Genomic DNA, 20,367 nt, shown 5'->3' with positions numbered 1-20,367 from the left:
GAGCCTGGTGGGCTGCCATCTATGGGGCTGCACAGAGTCGGACACGACTGAAGTGACTTAGCAGCAGCAGCAGCAGCAGCAAACTTCACATTATTGACTAGAATGTCTGGGTTGATAGTGGTACCATCTACTGAAATACAGGAGGCAGGAGAATGCATTTGGTTTTAGACAGAGTTTGAGGTACCTGGGAGGAACAGGAAGAGCTTTCTATCAGTCTCTTGATTACATGGGTTTGGAGCTTTAAAGAGTTGTCTAGGTCAGATGTAAAGGTTTGAGGGTCATCAACATATAGTGAGTGACTGAAACTATAGCAGCAAATAAGACTGCTCAGAGGGAGAATGTGGGAGGAGAGGGAAACACCAACAGAAAGAAAAGGGCGATGGAGGCGAAGCCAAAGGAAAAGTCTACAAAGATTCAGCTTGAAAGGTAAGGGGAAAGAAACCAGTATAACATGCAAAAGAAGAGGAGGAAGTGACAGGAAGGATAGAGTGCCCATGGGGGTTAAAGTGCTGAAAGATCCAATTAGGTCAGAACCAAATACGGACTAAGTTTCAGGTCTAGTGGGAGAGGTCAGGGAAAAGTGATGTTAAGCATTTGTTCCCCAAAATGACCAATTATGGCAAATAACCACAACATTTCCTCCTTTAATTTAATGAGGGGTCAAAAAGAAAAAAGGCTTCCATTAAAACATATTAAGAAGATGGGTAGGTTTCTATAGGAACCTCTGTGCTCCACCTAAATACCTGTCTCCTTGTGGAAGAGTAGTGAAGAGTGTAGACCATGGAACTGTCTAGACTGACCTCAAATCTAGATCTTCTGCTGAATTCTACCAAAAATTTAGAGAAGAGCTAACACCTATCCTGCTCAAACTCTTCCAGAAAATTGCAGAGGATGGTAAACTTCCAAACTCATTCTATGAGGCCACCATCACCCTAATACCAAAACCTGACAAAGATCCCACAAAAAAAGAAAACTACAGGCCAATATCACTGATGAACATAGATGCAAAAATCCTTAACAAAATTCTAGCAATCAGAATCCAACAACACATTAAAAAGATCATACACCATGACCAAGTGGGCTTTATCCCAGGGATGCAAGGATTCTTCAATATCCGCAAATCAATCAATGTAATACACCACATTAACAAATTGAAAAATAAAAACCATATGATTATCTCAATAGATGCAGAGAAAGCCTTTAACAAAATTCAACATCCATTTATGATAAAAACTCTCCAGAAAGCAGGAATAGAAGGAACATACCTCAACATAATAAAAGCTATATATGACAAACCCACAGCAAACATTATCCTCAATGGTGAAAAATTGAAAGCATTTCCTCTAAAGTCAGGAACAAGATAAGGGTGCCCACTTTCACCATTACTATTCAACATAGTTTTGGAAGTGTTGGCCACAGCAATCAGAGCAGAAAAAGAAATAAAAGGAATCCAAATTGGAAAAGAAGAAGTAAAGCTTTCACTATTTGCAGATGACATGATCCTCTACATAGAAAACCCTAAAGACTCCACCAGAAAATTACTAGAACTAATCAATGACTATAGTAAAGTTGCAGGATATAAAATCAACACACAGAAATCCCTTGCATTCCTATACACTAATAATGAGAAAACAGAAAGAGAAATTAAGGAAACAATTCCATTCACCATTGCAATGGAAAGAATAAAATACTTAAGAATATATCTACCTAAAGAAACTAAAGACCTATATATAGAAAACTATAAAACACTGGTGAAAGAAATCAAAGAGGACACTAACAGATGGAGAAATATACCATGTTCATGGATTGGAAGAATCAATATAGTGAAAATGAGTATACTACCCAAAGCAATTCATAGATTCAATGCAATCCCTATCAAGCTACCAACAGTATTCTTCACAGAGCTAGAACAAATAATTTCACAATTTGTATGGAAATACAAAAAACCTCGAATAGCCAAAGCAATCTTGAGAAAGAAGAATGGAACTGGAGGAATCAACCTACCTGACTTCAGGCTCTACTACAAAGCCACAGTTATCAAGACAGTATGGTACTGGCACAAAGACAGAAATATAGATCAATGGAACAAAATACAAAGCCCAGAGATAAATCCACGCACATATGGACACCTTATCTTTGACAAAGGAGGCAAGAATATACAATGGATTAAAGACAATCTCTTTAACAAGTGGTGCTGGGAAATCTGGTCAACCACTTGTAAAAGAACGAAACTAGAACACTTTCTAACACCATACACAAAAATAAACTCAAAATGGATTAAAGATCTCAACGTAAGACCAGAAACTATAAAACTCCTAGAGGAGAACATAGGCAAAACACTCTCTGACATACATCACAGCAGGATCCTCTATGACCCACCTCCCAGAATGTTGGAAATAAAAGCAAAAATAAACAAATGGGACCTAATTAACCTTAAAAGCTTCTGCACATCAAAGGAGACTATTAGCAAGGTGAAAAGACAGCCTTCAGAATGGGAGAAGATAATAGCAAATGAAGCAACTGACAAACAACTAATCTTGAGAATATACAAGCAGCTCCTACAGCTCAACTCCAGAAAAATAAATGACCCAATCAAAAAATGGGCCAAAGAACTAAATAGACATTTCTCCAAAGAAGACACACAGATGGCTAACAAACACATGAAAAGATGCTCAACATCACTCATTATCAGAGAAATGCAAATCAAAACCACTATGAGGTACCATTTCACACCAGTCAGAATGGCTGAGATCCAAAAGTCTACAAGTAATAAATGCTGGAGAGGGTGTGGAGAAAAGGGAACCCTCTTACACTGTTGGTGGGAATGCAAACTAGTACAGCCACTATGGAGAACAGTGTGGAGGTTCCTTAAAAAACTGGAAATAGAACTGCCTTATGATCCAGCAATCCCACTGCTGGGCATACACACTGAGGAAACCAGAAGGGAAAGAGATGCGTGTACCCCAATGTTCATCACAGCACTGTTTATAATAGCCAGGACATGGAAGCAACCTAGATGTCCATCAGCAGATGAATGGATAAGACAGCTATGGTACATATACACAATGGAGTATTACTCAGCCATTAAAAAGAATACATTTGAAGCAGTTCTAATGAGGTGGATGAAACTGGAGCCTACTATACAGAGTGAAGTAAGCCAGAAAGAAAAACACCAATACAGTATACTAACACATATATATGGAATTTAGAAAGATGGTAACAGTAACCCTGTGTACGAGACAGCAAAAGAGACACTGATGTATAGAACAGTCTTATGGACTCTGTGGGAGAGGGAGAGGGTGGGAAGATTTGGGAGAATGGCATTGAAACATGTAAAATATCATGTATGAAACGAGTTGCCAGTCTAGGTTCGATGCATGATACTGGATGCTTGGGGCTGGTGCACTGGGACGACCCAGAGGGATGGTATGGGGAGGGAGGAGGAAGGAAGGTTCAGGATGGGGAACACATGTATACCTGTGGCGGATTCATTTTGATATTTGGCAAAACTAATACAATTATGTAAAGTTTAAAAATTAAATAAAATTTAAAAATAAAATAAAATAAAGTCAGTTGATTAGAAAAAAAAAAATCTAGATCTTCTGCTTTCTAGCTGTGTGTCCTTGAATGAATCATTTAATCTCTTTATGCTTCAGTTCCTCATCTTTAAAATAAGAACAATGTCTTCTTCGTGTGGCTGTTGTGAAGATTAAATTTATTTACTTATCAGTGCCCTTCATTAAAGCCATGTGCCAGGCACTAGAGATAGAGCAATGAATAAAAGAGATTTGGTCCCTCTGCTCATGCATTTTACAGTCTAGGAAGGAGATAACTATTAGACAACTAATCTATTAGTTGTTGTCTAATTTATTAGACAACACAGGTCTTTGAATTATGGTTGCCAGTTATACTGTAAGAGAACACAAGAGTTCTGTGATCAGATTTAAAATTTGCCAAAGCTTCTCTAGGAAGTAAGGAAATAATATTTAAATTGAGTCTTGAAGAAGGAGGAGCTGGTTAAGTAAAGAGAGAAGGAAGAACCATCCAGGCAGATGGAATAACATACTCCAAATGTCAGAGCTAAGAGGAAGTACATTGTATGTGAAGAACTCAAAAGACATTGGAGTCTAGTGATAGGATGTGAGTAATTGCCTGATGTCAGACAGGAGAAGTTGATAGCAGCCAGATAATGTGGAGCTTTGAGGGGTATTTCAAGGATTTTGAATTTTATCTTGAGAGCAGTGGGCAGCCATTGAAAAAGTTAGAGTATGGGAGTGGCATGATTGTTTTTTCATGACTCTGTATATCCTTTATTGGGCAGTTACAAGAGTAAATAAGAGACTAATAAGCAGGCTGTTGCAGGACTCTAGGAAGGAGGTGATGAGTGGCTTGGACAATATGGTGGGGGCCACAGACATAGGTAGAAGGAAGCAGGTTCAGAATACTTTCATACATGATTTTTCTCAGTCTTCCTCATGCCATAAATTTAATAACTACTCACAGTTCAGTTCAGTTCAGTTCAGTCCAGTCGCTCAGTCATGTCTGACTCTTTATGACCCCATGAATCGCAGCACGCCAGGCCTCTCTGTCCATCACCAATTCCCGGAGTTCACCCAGACTCACGTCCATCGAGTCAATGATGCTATCCAGCCATCTCATACTCTGTCGTCCCCTTCTCCTCCTGCCCCCAATCCCTCCCAGCATCAGAGTCTTTTCCAATGAGTCAATTCTTCGCATGAGATGGCCAAAGTACTGGAGTTTCAGCTTTAGCATCATTCCTTCCAAAGAAATCCCAGGGCTGATCTCCTTCAGAATGGACTGGTTGGATCTCCTTGCAGTCCAAGGGACTCTCAAGAGTCTTCTCCAACACCACAGTTCAAAAGCATCAATTCTTCAATACTCAGCTTTCTTCACAGTCCAACTCTCACATCCACACATGACTACTGGAAAAACCATAGCCTTGACTAGACGGACCTTTGTTGGCAAAGTAATGTCTCTGCTTTTGAATATGCTATCTAGGTTGGTCATAACTGTCCTCCCAAGGAGTAAGCATCTTTTAATTTCATGGCTGCAGTCACCATCTGCAGTGATTTTGGAGCCCAGAAAAATAACGTCTGACACTGTTTCCAGTATTTCCCCATCTATTTCCCATGAAGTGATGGGACCAGATGCCATGATCTTCGTTTTCTGAATGTTGAGCTTTAAGCCAACTTTTTCACTCTCCTCTTTCACCTTCATCAAGAGGCTTTTTAGTTCCTCTTCACCTTCTGCCATAAGGGTGGTGTCATCTGCATATCTGAGGTTATTGATATTTCTCCCAGCAACCTTGATTCCAGCTTGTGCTTCTTCCAGCCCAGCGTTTCTCATGATGTACTCTGCATATAAGTTAAATAAGCAGGGTGACAATATACAGCCTTGACGTACTCCTTTTCCTAGTTGGAACCAGTCTGTTGTTCCATGTCGAGTTCTAACTGTTGCTTCCTGACCTGCATATAGATTTCTCAAGAGGCAGGTCAGGTGGTCTGGTATTCCCATCTCTTTCAGAATTTTCCACAGTTTCTTGTGATCCACATAGTCAAAGGCTTTGGCATAGTCAATAAAGCAGAAATACATGTTTTTCTGGAACTCTCTTGCTTTTTTGACGATCCAGCGGATGTTGGCAATTTGGTCTCTGCCTTTTCTAAAACCAGCTTGAACATCTGGAAGTTCACGGTTCATGTATTGCTGAAGCATGGCTTGGAGAATTTTGAGCATTCCTTTACTAGCGTGTGAGATGAGTGCAATTGTGTGGTAGTTTGAGCATTCTTTGGCATTGCCTTTCTTTGGGATTGGAATGAAAACTGACCTTTTCCAGTCCTGTGGCCACTGCTGAGTGTTCCAAATTTGCTGGCATATTGAGTGCAGCACTTTCACAGCATCATCTTTCAGGATTTGAAATAGCTCAACTGGAATTCCATCACCTCCACTAGCTTTGTTCATAGTGATGCTTTCCAAGGCCCACTTGACTTCACATTCCAGGATGTCTGGCTCTAGGTCAGTGATCACACCATCATGATTATCTGGGTTGTGAAGATCTTTTTTGTACAGTTCTTCTGTGTATTCTTGCCACCTCTTCTTAATATCTTCTGCTTCTGTTAGGTCCATACCATTTCTGTCCTTTATTGAGCCCATCTTTGCAGGAAATGTTCCCTTGGTATCTTTAATTTTCTTGAAGAGATGTCTAGTCTTTCCCATTCTGTTGTTTTCCTCTATTTCTTTGCATTGATCGCTGAGGAAGGCTTTCTTATCTCTCCTTGCTATTCTTTGGAACTCTGCATTCAGATGCCTGTATCTTTCCTTTTGTCCTTTGCTTTTCACTTCTCTTCTTTTCACAGCTATTTGTAAGGCCTCCCCAGACAGCCATTTTGCTTTTTTGCATTTCTTTTCCATGGGGATGGTCTTGATCCCTGTCTCCTGTACAATGTCACGAACCTCAGTCCATAGTTCATCAGGCACTCTATTTATCAGATCTAGGCCCTTAAATCTATTTCTCACTTCCACTGTATAATCATAAGGGATTTGATTTAGGTCATACCTGAATGGTCTAGTGGTTTTCCCTACTTTCTTCAATTTCAGTCTGAATTTGGCAATAAGGAGTTCATGATCTGAGCCACAGTCAGCTCCTGGTCTTGTTTTTGCTGACTGTATAGAGCTTCTCCATCTTTGGCTGCAAAGAATATAATCAATCTGATTTCTGTGTTGACCATCTGGTGATGTCCATGTGTAGAGTCTTCTCTTGTGTTGTTGAAAGAGGATGTTTGCTATGACCAGTGCATTTTCTTGGCAAAACTCTATTACTCTTTGCCCTGCTTCATTCCGTATTCCAAGGCCAAATTTGCCTGTTACTCCAGGTGTTTCTTGACTTCCTACTTTTGCATTCCAGTCCCCTATTGGGCGGCTGCAACCGGCGCATTTAGCGCGGGTGGCTACCCCACGTCCGAGGTCAGGGGCAGCAGCCGGGAGGAGCTACCCCACACCCGAGGCCAGGGGCAGCGGCCAGGAGGAACTACCCCACACCCGAGGCCAGGGGTCACAGCCAGGAGGAGCAACCCCACCTCCAAAGAGCAGTGGCTGCAAGGGCGCAGGAGGGCCTAGAGGAGCTACTCCACATTCAAGGTTAGAAGGGGCAGTGGTGAGGAGATACCTCTCATCCTAGGTAAAGAGCAGCAGCTGCACTTTGCTGGAGCAGCCGTGAAGAGATATCCCATGCCCAAAATAAGAAAAACCCAAGATGGTAGGTGTTGCAAGAGGGCATCAGAGGGCAGACACACTGAACCCATACTCATAGAAAACTAGTCAATCTAATCACACTAGGACCACAGCCTTGTCTAATTCGATGAAACTAAGCCATGCCCGTGGGGCCACCCAAGACGGGTGGATCATGGTGGAGAGGTCTGACAGAATGTGGTCCACTGGAGAAGGGAATGGCAAACCACTTCAGTATTCTTGTCTTGAGAACCCCATGAACAGTATGAAAAGGCAAAATGATAGGATACTGAAAGAGGAACTCCCCTGGTCAGTAGGTGCCCAATATGCTACTGGAAATCAGTGGAGAAATAACTCCAGAAAGAATGAAGGGATGGAGCCAAAGCAAAAACAATACCCAGTTGTGGATATGACTGGTGATAGAAGCAAGGTCCAGTGCTGTAAAGAGCAATATTGCATAGGAACCTGGAATGTCAGGTCCATGAATCAAGGCAAATTGGAAGTGGTCAAACAGGAGATGGCAAGAGTGAACATCGACATTCTAAGAATAAGTGAACTAAAATGGACTGGAAAGGGTGAATTTAACTCAGATGACCATTATATCTACTACTGCGGGCAGGAATCCCTCAGAAGAAATGGAGTAGCCATCATGGTCAACAAAAGAGTTCGAAATGCAGTACTTGGATGCAATCTCAAAAATGACAGAATGATCTCTGTTTGTTTCCAAGGCAAACCATTCAATATCACAGTAATCCAAGTCTATGCCCCAACCAGTAATGCTGAAGAAGCTGAAGTTGAACAGTTCTATGAAGACCTACAAGACCTTTTAGAACTAACACCCAAAAAAGATGTCCTTTTCATAACTACTCACAGTTATTCAAGTCATAAACTTAAGTTATGCTTGATTCTTTCCTTTTTCTCACTCCTCACATCTAGTCATTGCAGCTCTATTTTAAATATATCCCAATTACAGCCTAATCTCAGCCTTTCTACCCTTACTACCTCCACCCTAACCAAGCCACCTCTTCTCCCACCTGGACCATGGAAAGTGTCTCCTAACTAATCTCTGTGTCTGCTTTTCTTTCCAAGTCTATTTTCATAAACCATCTGGAGTGATCTTTAAGAGGTATAATTCAGTGACATTACACTCTACTGCTCAAACAACTCTAATGACTTTTCATGACACCTGGAACAAAATTCAAATTTCTTACCATGGCCTCCGGGCTGCTCTGTGATCTGACTCCTCATGGCCTCTCTGGCTTGATTCCCTCACCTTGCCCACTTGCTCATCAATAGCCCCTGGTCACACTGGCCTTCCTTCCATTCCTGGAATACACTGAACTTGTTCCCACTTCGAAGCCTTTAGGCTTGTTCCCTCTGCCTGGATTGCTCTTCCCAGATCTTCCTGAGGCCATCTCCTCCATATTATTTAGATCTCTGAGAGAAAGAGCCCATCCCGTCCTTATTTGCCTTCTTATACTTAGAGTAAACTGAAAATAATTTATTTATGCATTTACTCTCTTTTATCTGTCTGGAGCCAGAAGAAGGTAAATCATTTTAGAACAAAAAGGCAAGTTAATACTGAGAAGAAATATCTATGGATCTTTTTCCAGCGTGGGGAGAGGTATAAGGACATTCTGAATATGTATTCAGAATACATAAAAACTCTTACAATTCAATAATAAGAGGACAAATGACCCAGTTAAAACTTGGGCAAAATGTTTAAATAGATATTTCACCTAAGAAGATACCCAAATAGCTTATAAAGACATGAAAATATACTTAACATCATTGCTCACTAGGAAAATATAAATTAAAACCACAGTCAGATCCCACATCACACCCACTAGAAAGGCTATAATAAAACAACAATAACACATTCTGTCAAGGATATAGAGATAAATGAATCTCCAGACATTTCTGGTGGGAAGGTAAAATGGTATAGACATTTTGTAAAACAGTTTTATAGTTCTCAAAAAAATATTAAATTTACCATCAGTTCAGTTCAGTTCAGTTGCTCAGACATGTCCAACTCTTTGTGACCCCATGAATTGCAGCACACCAGGCCTCCCTGTCCAGCACCAACTCCCGGAGTTCACTCAGACTCACATCCATCGAGTCAGTGATGCCATCCAGCCATCTCATCCTCTGTCGTCCCATTCTTCTCCTGCCCCCAATCCCTCCCAGCATCAGAGTCTTTTACAATGAGTCATACAACCCAGCAATTTCATTCCAGGTGTCTATTCAATGGAATTAAAAACATATGCTCATCCAAAAATTTATATACGAATGTTCATCAAAGTATTATTCACCATAGACAAAAAGTTATAAACAACCCAGACATCCATCAGCTGATGCATGAGTAAACAAAATGTAGTATATCCAAACAACAGAATATTGTTGTATGGATACATTACAGCAATAAAGAAGAATAAACTATTGACATATGCAATGATCTAAAACACTACGCTAAAGCAAAGAAGTCAAATGCTTTTAAAAGACCACACATGGTATGATTCCACTTATTTGGAGTATCCAGAATTGCAACCATATATAGACAAAAAGCATGTTAAGAGATCATCTAGATCAGGGTGTAGGAACGGGAGTGACTGAAATGGATGGAGGGGATATTTTGGGGGGTTATAAAAGTGTTCTGAAATTGAAGTGTGTTGATAGTTGCAGAATTTTGGAAATTTGCTTAAAACCATTAAATTGTACACTTAAAAGGGTGAATTTTATGGTATATAAATTATACTTCAATAAAGCTATTTTAAACATACCACCTTTTAAAACACTATCCTTTAGACTGTAACCTTATTTGAAAACAGGTATATACAAATGGTCTCCTCCCCTGCTAGGTGGAGTTTATAAACGGGCACAAAGGCAAACCTCATGAATCCAGGTTTCCTTAATTTCATCAGAGAGCAGGAAGAAGTGGACTAATGTTTGTTCCTAGAGAAGGCATTGGTAAGCAAATTCACTATGACACCAGCTAACAGAGGCAGCTTTGGAATGTTCACAAAGAATAGATTCCAAAATGCCCTATGTGTACTTAAGAGGCACCCATTCTTAATACAAGGATCTGCTAGTATGAAGTATTTTTATACATTAAAGCAGATCCTTTCACATTCCTGCAACATAAGCTTTTGATAGCATCATTCCACTTTGAAATATTTAAAATTCAATTCAGACATCTCATTAAATCATGTCTTACCACGCCTGCCTGAATGTGTTTAAATGAGCTATTTAAGAATACGTCCAGCTATTTATAGACGCATTCACGTAATTATACTCTGACCCAGAATATGTATACATATATCATACATTTACACATTTTAAGAGACAGAGAGGCTATACGAGTAGCTGGAAATTCATATTTAGTTTTGAGGATCTGGAAATACATTTTTGTCCATCATATTGCAGTCATGTACCTGGAGTGCGATGGTCCTCTTTCCTGGGAAGTTTGGGAGGACAGACTTCCATCAAGGGAGTTTCCTCTGTGGCAGCCGGAAATGGTGGCCTTGGGTGAGATGGAATCTGACTGGAACGTTTCACAGACCACTTGGAGTCCCTTTTGGGGTTGGAGATAGTAGATTAGTGTTTTTTTTTTTTTTTTCCTTCAGGAATATCTTCCAGAATTATCATATTATTGTACATACATTGTTTTTTAAATTAAAAAAAATTTGCAGTATAAATATGTCATAGACAAAGGGATTTTGCCTTCATCTAAGAAGGAACAGAAACAGGCTTCTAAAGAGCCCCTGTATCATGAGAAGCCTTTTAGCCTAAGTACTTTTATGTCTTTTATTTCATTTTGCCCTTGATTCTTTTCTCTTTTCACCTGCATATCCAGTGTCTGCAGAAGAAGAGCTACAAACCAATAATTCATCAAAGATATGTCAGTACTGAGGTGAATGGAATAGAGGGATGAGGCAGAAAACAAGGGTAAGTGAAAAACAGCTAATCAAATCAAAGCCAAAGCATGGACATGAAAGTGCAAGGCTCAGATTTTTTTGTCATTCATCAGAGGGGAGATGGAAGACATTTCTCCCAAATGAATACAATAACCTTTATTTGTAAGCACAAATTCATTTCACTTTATTAACAGAGTAGCTTACTTTAATTACATTTATCTAATAAATGTAATTCTGCCCAATGTGAGATATTTTTCCGTCAGTATTACAGATAAATTTCTTTGCTAAAAGATAGACCCACAAAAACTGATCATAGTATTTTAACCCCTTACAACTTCCATTGTATTTTCATATGTAAAATAAGAAAGTATTGTTCAACCATGATGCATAGAGCGAATAGAATACAGCTAGAAATTTGATAAAATAAGTCTTCTGAATTTGATCAAAGAATCCTTTAGCAAGAACATACTATGTATGTTTCATGTTAGATGCTTTGGAGATAAAAATATATTAGATGAATCTGGCCTTGAAATCAAGAACTTACAGCTAAATTTTAAAACAGATAAACAAAGATTATAGCATCATGTCCAACAGGAGTACAATGCAAGCCATAAATAGGAGACACGTATCTTATTTTTAAAATAAAATGAAATAGATAAAATTTAAATTTTAACTCTATATTCTGTTTAATCCAAAATTTTAATTTCAACTTGTCATCAATATAAATATTATTAAGATATTTACATTTTCTTCAAAATATGGTGTACATTTTACACTTAACACCATTCGATCAATTCAAAATAGTCATATTTCAAGTGCTCAGTAGCCAAATGGACCTGGTGGCTGTCATATTGGACAGTGCAGGTTAAAGCAACTAGATAAGAGTTCATGGGGAGTCAAGGTCTAAATCAGTCCCTAAAGATACAATTTAGATAGGTAAAGGGAGGAAAGAGAGCAATCCAGTATAAGGGAACTGTCTGAGCAAAGCCTCAGAGGCTAATGTTGCAAGCCCTGCATCCTGGGAGCAGCACTTTACTAACTAAAGGGATAATTGAGGTCACCTAAGAAGGATGATGCTAGGTGGCGGAAGGCACAGAGAACCAGGAGGAGGAGTTTGGTCTTGAGGTGAGGGGACCCACTAAAGGCACCTAAGGAGGAAAGCATGCAATAAAAGGACAGTGCCTCGTATATAATGAGCCTCTGTGGAATGATGAGCTAATAAATAAATGATGCATTAGGAAGATTAATCAGGCATTATGAACGATATTTATATGAAGCAGGAGAGGCTAGAAGTAGAAAATCCAATCAGGTCATTCCAGCTGCAATCTACATAGGAAGACCCAGATTTAGAAGCTAGCAGGGCACATCTGAGCAACAGAATGAAAAGAAAACAATATAACTCAGCAAGAAATCAAATGGAGAGGATTAAAAAGACTGAAATGTTGAATTTATATATTTCACTGTATCTAAGATGTCTTCAGTTATAAGACACCATTATTTTATGTATGATCTAAAAAAATTCTGTTAATTAAGTTCTTAGTAGTGAGGACTTTTTATTTTATAGTTATTAAAAAGGTCTACTTAGCCTTATTTATGCAGATCTTTTGATTATATATCCACCCCATGCATGTGCACACTCAGTTTTTGTGTAACTCTTTGTGACCCTACAGACTGTAATTCACCAGGCTCCTCTGTCCATTGAATTTTCCAGGCAAGAATACTGGGGTGGGTTACCATTTCCTTCTCCAGGGTATCTTCCCAACCCAAGGATCGAATCTACATCTCCTGTATATCTTGCCTTTGCAGGTGGATTCTTTACCACTGAGCCTCTTGAGAAGTATAAATATAACCCATGTATATGTAAAAAGGAAAATATAAGTGAAATAAATTGGTGTAGGTATTCCTAAAATGTTTTATTTTATTTTATTTTATTTTTTAAATTTTATTTTATTTTTAAACTTTACATAATTGTATTAGTTTTGCCATATATCAAAATGAATCCACCACAGTTTTAACATTTATAAATTTCAACTCAGAGCTGTTGATATATATATTTTCCTATAGAATAACTTAATGCTCCATCAAGAGTGTTATTTCTTAAAAGAGTGTTCCACTATCCCCTCTGACATTCTCCTAAGCCACTGACCCTGATTCGGCAAACTTAGATGCTGAAATGATCACATTTTGCTGCACAAGAATGATAATCACATCAAGATTTCTACCAGGCAGAGAGATTGTAAGAGGCCAAAGATCATGAAAAATACACTATATTTCAAATGTGTTAAAAGTGAAAAAATTTACATCTGAGAATAGACGAAATATAGCATTTAAATCACTAGAGAAGGCAACGGCACCCAACTCCAGTACTCTTGCCTGGAAAATCCATAGACAGAGGAGCCTGGTAGGCTCCAGTCCATGGGGTCGTTAAGGGTCGGACACGATTGAGCAACTTCACTTTCACTTTTCACTTTCATGCACTGGAGAAGGAAATGGCAACCCACTCCAGTGTTCTTGCCTGGAGAATCCCAGGGACAGGGGAGCCTGGTGGGCTGCTGTCTATGGGGTCACACAGAGTCGGACACGACTGAAGTGACTTAGCAGCAACAGCAGCATATAAATCACAGTGTCTATACTTAGCAATTGCTCTGTAGGAGACATACTAAGATGTTAACATTTTCAGTTTTGAGGGTAAAAAGGATGATGATAATGCATAATAATAATAATCCTGGCAATAATGCAGAAGTTGGAAAGAGGATTCAATTTTGATGGATAACCATAAATTGTATTTTCTACATGTTGAACTGAAAGACAAAGCAGATCATCTAACACATATTAAATTAATGATGGTATACATTTCTATGTGACTTTGAACTACTCTGGCCTTCATTTCTTTCTTTTCTGAATCAAGTAGTGCATGGTGAATTTACATTAAATTATATTGTTTTAGTACACATCTTTTGTTTTACGTGGATTTGTCTTTAGTTTCCTTAGGGGTAGGACTGCATCTTAAGCCTCCTCTCTACTTCTTCCTCCACACCTGCTGTAGTATTATTTTACTTATATTAGGGTTGCCTAGCAAATATTAGGAGATTCAGTAATTGAGAACAAGATAATTTAATGTGGAATGAATAATGATAACTAACATTATTAAGTGTTACATGCCAGCTACTGAGATAAAGCACTGGTCAAATCGTACCCTTCAAACCTCGCCATGTTCAAGGAATATCTACCTTTCTTCTCATGGTTATAATATACTCACCTCTCGGTGTCTTGTGTCTTGATTTGGTGATTCACAGGTCTGACTTTGACTATTGATAGGAGAGCTTCTCTTAGCTGCAAATATGGATGAAATCCCATCACAAATTTTATAAGATTATATAAGTTATGTAAGGTATTTTATTTCCTACATATGGTAACATGTATGTTTCAATGTGTACATGTGTGTTCAGTTGTGTCCACCTCTTTTCAACCCCATGGACTGTAACCCACAAGGCTCCTCTGTCCATGGAATTCTCCAGGCAAGAATACTGGAGTGGGTTGCCATTTCTTCCTCCAGGGGATCTTCCTGACTCAGGGATCGAACCTGGGTCTCTTGCACTGCAGGCAGATTCTTTACCATCTGAGCCATCAGGGAAGTTCATCTTTTTTTTGAATCAAAAACCCATTTTAATAGATGGTTAAAACCTTGAAAGAAGACATTTAATAGTATGTATTGTAAGAGAAATCAAACAACCAATGAAAAAATCTTTGCATTTTTAGGTTATCAATACAGATTTCTTCACCTATTCAGTCCAACTCGATAGGTTAAGGTGCTAAAAAAATTAGCCATACTGAAAATTGTAACAGTTAATATCTACATAGTACCTAACATGAGCTTCCCAGGTAACTCAGTGGTAAAGAATCAGCCTGCCAATGCAGGATATGCAGGAGATGTGGGTTCAATCCCTGGGTCAGAAAATCCCCTGGAGTAGGAAATGGCAATCCACTCCAGTATTCTTGCCTGGGAAATCCCATGGACAGAGGACCCTATTGGGCTGCAGTCTATGGGGTTGCAAAGAGTCGGACAAGATCGAGTGACTGAGCACACACAGTACCTAACATCTGTCAACTTCTGTTCTAAGTGTTTTTACATGTATCAACCCATTTAATACTTATAATAACCCTATAATAGCTTATGGTATATTACCAGACCCATTTTACAGATGAAAACGTTAAGGTAAAGGAATCTGGGGCTTCCCTGATAGCTCAGTTGGTAAAGAATCCGTCTGCAATGCAGGAGACCTTGGTTCAATTCCTGGGTTGGAAAGATCCACTGGAAAAGGGATAAGCTACCCACTCCAGTATTCTTGCCTGGAGAATTCCATGGACAGAGGAGCCTGGCAGGCTATAGTCCATGCGGTCGCAAAGAGTCAGACACAACTTAGCAACTAAAACTCTAAAGAAATGAAAGCACTTGGGGGAGGTTAGGTTATATACATGATAAAAGATCTGGGGTGAACCATGAACTTTCCAGGCACTTTTCAAGCTATCATATTGTACTGTTTCTACAGTTCGACAATAGGACTGTTTCATTAGACAATCCCAGTAGTGAAATGCTTTGACAGCAAACAACAACAAACCTCCACTAAAGCAAGACTGTTAAGGAGCAGCTACTCCATCCATCATAATTACAATTAAGATGAAATAATAATAATGGCTACCACTTATTTATTTCCTATGTGCCTGGCATTCTTGTAAGCAATTTTACATATATCAGCTCATTTATTCTTCATCATAATCCTGTAAGTACTTGTTACACTATATTTATATGGGAGTTATACCTGTAACTCCCATGTTACAGATGAGGAAATGGAGGCACAGGAAGTTTAAATGACTTACCCAAAGTCATACTTTGGTAATACCACAGCATGTGCTCCTGGTTTAGAGTTTCTCATCATGTAAATGAACCCTACACCCAGGGGCCCCTAGATAACTCCCTGGAGGAATTTTCTTCCTCTTGGTTTCTTTTTTTTTTTTTTAATTTTATTTTATTTTTAAACTTTACATAATTGTATTAGTTTTGCCAAATACCAAAATGAATCCACCACAGGTATACATGTGTTCCCCATCCTGAACCCTCCTCCCTCCTCCCTCCCCATACCATCCCTCTGGGTCGTCCCAGTGCACCAGCCCCAAGCATCCAGTATCATGCATTGAACCTGGACTGGCAACTCGTTTCATACATGATATTTTACATGTTTCAATGCCATTCTCCCAAATCTTCCCACCCTCTCCCTCTCCCACAGAGTCCATAAGACTGTTCTATACATCAGTGTCTCTTTTGCTGTCTCATCATCTTCATTCCTACGTATGCTGAGACCATCACACTAGGTGTTTGAGTCACAAACCTGTAATGATGTTCCTGATGGGCTTCACCAGTGCTGTGAAGCCGGAGACTTCAGGCTGTCTGTGTTCCCACATGGGCTGCCATATGACAAGTCCACTGGCCAGTCGAAATGTGAGGTCAGATTCCTAGAAGAAGAGAAAGAAGATCTATGTCCAAGAACTGGCTGAAGGGAACAGTCAATGCAACAATTAACATCTTTCACCCAATAGTTTGTGGCACAAACTATTGTGTATAAGATAGGTTCAAGGGTGTATCGTGCAACATGGGGAATACTGCCAATATTTTGTAATAACTACAAACAGAAAGTAACTTTTTAAGCTTGTATTAAAAAAGAACATCATTCATAAGATTATTTTCAAAGTAGGCTGATCTTCAAGATCTTCCTTCCTCACTCAGATGAGTGTTTTTAGGGTAAATCAATAGGCTTAAATTATCATCATAATGGGTGGTGCAATGGTAAAGAATCCGCCTGCCAAAGTAGGAGACACAGGAGAAACTCAGGTTGATCTCTAGGTCGGGAAGTTACCCTAGAAGAGGAAATGGCAACCTTCTCCAGTATTCTTGTTTGGAAAATTCCATGGACAGAGGAGCCTGGTGGGCTATAGTCCATGGGGCTGCAGAGAGTTGGACACAACTGAGCACACACACATCATCATCATAATTACTACAAAAATCATGGTGATCTCCTTTAAGCAAAATTAGTAATTAGTTAAAATGGAACTTTGGGCAGAGCACAAAATACAAATTATTGTTTTCTACTAGCACTCATTGAGTCCTTTTCATTTCAAGGTCCTAGGCAGATCTCTTTACTTATGGCTATTGATATTGATATTATCCCTCTTAATGATTTAATTGTCCTCTTTCTCTCTCATGGGCTTCCCTGGTGGCTCAGACAAAATATCCTCAGATGCTGGCCATTTTGACTTTCTATTCTCCAGTCCATCTCTTGTTCTTGCATTTCATGGAATCAGTAACCTACAGTTAGACCCTTCTTAGTATATTATTTTGTATTGTTGCCTTCTCAACAGTCTAATTCCCTGAGGGCGAGATGTAGCCGGCATTCTCCTCCTCCACAACCTCTGTCACCGTCACAATACTAAATTCAGTGTTAGGCATTGGGTGCACAATAGGTGCTCAATAAATATTTGATGAATTGTACTGACTTTACAACCCATACTCATTTAATTTGCCTACCACTGAAAGTCTCTGCCAGGAAGCACATTCTCTGCTTCATCATTACACCACTTTGAGTGGCTGAGATGTTTAAAATGCAGTTGTGTAAGTACAAACATATAACACTCTGAGGTTACATTTTCAACAATGCAGCCTCTCAAATCAACATAGACATGAAAGGAGAGAGAATCTGATTGCAGATTAATGAGCACAACTGAGACCCAGGAATTCACTTAGGGTGGTGATTAGCAACCCTGGCTTGTATATAGTATAATCACCCAGGGAGCTTTTAAAACCTAGGAGGCTCAGGTCTCACTTCTTCCCCTAACCAGACCAATTAAGTTAGAATCACTGTGAGATTTGCTTAAGTTCCCCCTAGTGACTCTCATGTTAGCTACGGTTGAAAACCACTGATCTAGAAGAACGAGAGCTAGCAAAAAATTGAAAAAGTTGGGAAGAAAAGGATTCTGCAAATGGTGAATCAATGCAGCTCATTATCAAAGGAAGCCTCAACTGGAAAGACTAGCTGAAATCCCTGAATAAATCTCTGTGCTGGTATTGAGGGGTCTCTAAGCTACAGACCAAGATCCTGGCACCACAGTGGTACTCATTAAGGAGAAGCATCTAGTGGCCATATTGGAAAAGCATATAAAGCATTTGGTCAAATTCATTCAACTGTCATTCTACAAATGTTTACAGACCACCTACTGTGTACCTGGTCCTATTCGAGGTTCTGGAATACAACAGAGAACAAAGCATACAAAAAAATCTCTGCTCCCCAGTGCAAAGGAGAAGTAAAGCAGAAGGAGAAAAATGGCAGGCAAGGTGTCAATGTTTTAGAAAGGCCAGGGAAGGCCTTCTTACGCAGGTGATTTTTGAGTAGGATCTGAATGAAATGAAGGAGCTGCCATGTAGCTATTTCCTGAAAATGCATTTTATAAAAAGGGATCAGCAAGTGTAAAGGTCCTAGGTATGTCTCATGTGTCAAGAAACAGCCAAGAGACTGTGAACCTGGAGTCAAGTGAATGACAGAAGAGTAGAAAAAATAAGATCAGGGACATTATTGAGTTTCAAATAATATAGCCTGATGGGTCATAGCAAGTTCAGTTCAGTCACTCAGTCGTGTCCAACTCTTTATCACCCCATGCACTGTAGCACGCCAGGTTTCCCTGTCCATCACCAACTCCCAGAGCTTGCTTAAACTCATGTCCATCGAGTTGGTGATGCCATCCAACCATCTCATCTTCTGTCATCCCCTTCTCCTGCCTTCAATCTTTCCCAGCATCAGGGTCTTTTCCAATGAGTCAGTTCTTTGCATTACGTGGCCAAAGTATTGGAGTTTCAGTTTCAGCATCAGTCCTTCCAGTGAATATTCAGGACTAATTTCCTTTAGGACTGACTGGTTTAGTAAGGACGTCAGCAATTACTGAGTGAGAAGCCACTGCAGGGGTTTTGAGTAGTAGAATGACATGACTTGATATATGTTTTGATAGGATCACCCAGGCTATTGAGAATAGTTTGAGAAAGGGCAAGGGTGGAGACAGAGAATTTAGGAAGCTATTATTATCATGTAGGTGAAAGATCATTAGACTAGGGGGTTAGTAGAGGATAAAATTAGTAGAGGGCAGATGCTGATTGACTAGAGGTGGCTGCTGCTGCTGCTGCTGCTGCTACGTCACTTCAGTCGTGTCTGACTCTTTGCCACCCCAGAGACGGCAGCCCACCAGCCTCCCCTGTCCCTGGGATTCTCCAAGCAAGAACACTGGAGTGGGTTGCCATTTCCTTCTCCAATGCATGAAAGTGAAATGTGAAAGTGAAGCCGCTCAGTCGTGTCTGACTCTTAGCGACCCCATGGACTGCAGCCCACCAGGCTCCTCTGTCCATGGGATTTTCCAGGCAAGAGTACTGGAGTGGGGTGCCATTGCCTTCTCCGGACTAGAGGTGGAGTGTAGGAGAAAAAGATGTCAAAGATCTTGGGCCTTGTCACTGATAAGGATGGGCAAGATGAAGAAGAAACAAGTCTGGGGATATCAGGAGTCTAGTTTTAGACATGTTAAGTTTGAGAGGTCTATTAGACTTTCAACTAGACTTATTGAGTAAACAACTAGATGGACAGGTCTAAAGTTAAAGGGAAAGAATCCCTCTTCCTTTGAAATAATCATGGGGAAGATTGCCTGGTATCATGTGAGGTATTAGATCCAGCAAGCAAGGAATTAACAGTGTGCAGAGTATATCAGATTTATCTCCAGAAATGTAGAATGCTCAATTCATCAGGTTTTGATAATTTCTTAGTTTCAGAGATGGGTTCTCTTCCATGTTTCTTCTAAGCAATCTTGGCACAAAACTCCAATAGACATGGCAACAGGAAGTGAGTTCTCTTAAACTGACATCCTGGCTTTTAACATCTGCTCTCTTAATGTGACAATTACCACTCAGTGACAGTCACTGTCATTATTTTGTTTTTTGTTTGATATACTTCCAGCTAGGCTGTATATTTCTTGAAGATAAATTGAGATCTCCTTCTGTGTATTTTTCCTTGAATATCAATACATAATTGTTGATTAACTGAACATATATTAGACTCTCCAAATAACACCAGCTCAATCTGATCATTCTTTAGACCCAAATACCTGCAGAAGCTATGGCCAA

At 39.6% G+C, this 20,367-nt stretch overlaps 1 protein-coding gene across 7 annotated transcripts in view; it reads right to left on the bottom strand.

Annotated features, from left to right (window-relative positions):
* The window catches only part of UNC80 (unc-80 homolog, NALCN channel complex subunit), a 228,877-nt gene that overhangs the window by 196,475 nt on the left and 12,035 nt on the right, over positions 1–20,367 (bottom strand). For all 7 annotated transcript variants that reach the window (XM_044937752.2, XM_044937753.2, XM_044937750.2 and 4 more), the window contains exons 5-7: positions 16,547–16,670; positions 14,419–14,492; positions 10,677–10,816 (exon numbers count right to left, since the gene is read on the bottom strand). In XM_044937752.2, coding sequence (XP_044793687.1) covers positions 10,677–10,816; positions 14,419–14,492; positions 16,547–16,670 — 338 coding nt within the window. The remainder of the gene's footprint in view (positions 1–10,676; positions 10,817–14,418; positions 14,493–16,546; positions 16,671–20,367) is intronic.

This window comes from Bubalus bubalis, chromosome 2, assembly GCF_019923935.1.
Source record: "Bubalus bubalis isolate 160015118507 breed Murrah chromosome 2, NDDB_SH_1, whole genome shotgun sequence".
NCBI lineage: Eukaryota > Metazoa > Chordata > Mammalia > Artiodactyla > Bovidae > Bubalus > Bubalus bubalis.
The sequence above is the reverse complement of the archived record's forward strand: the minus strand, read 5'-3'. Positions and strand labels throughout refer to the sequence as shown.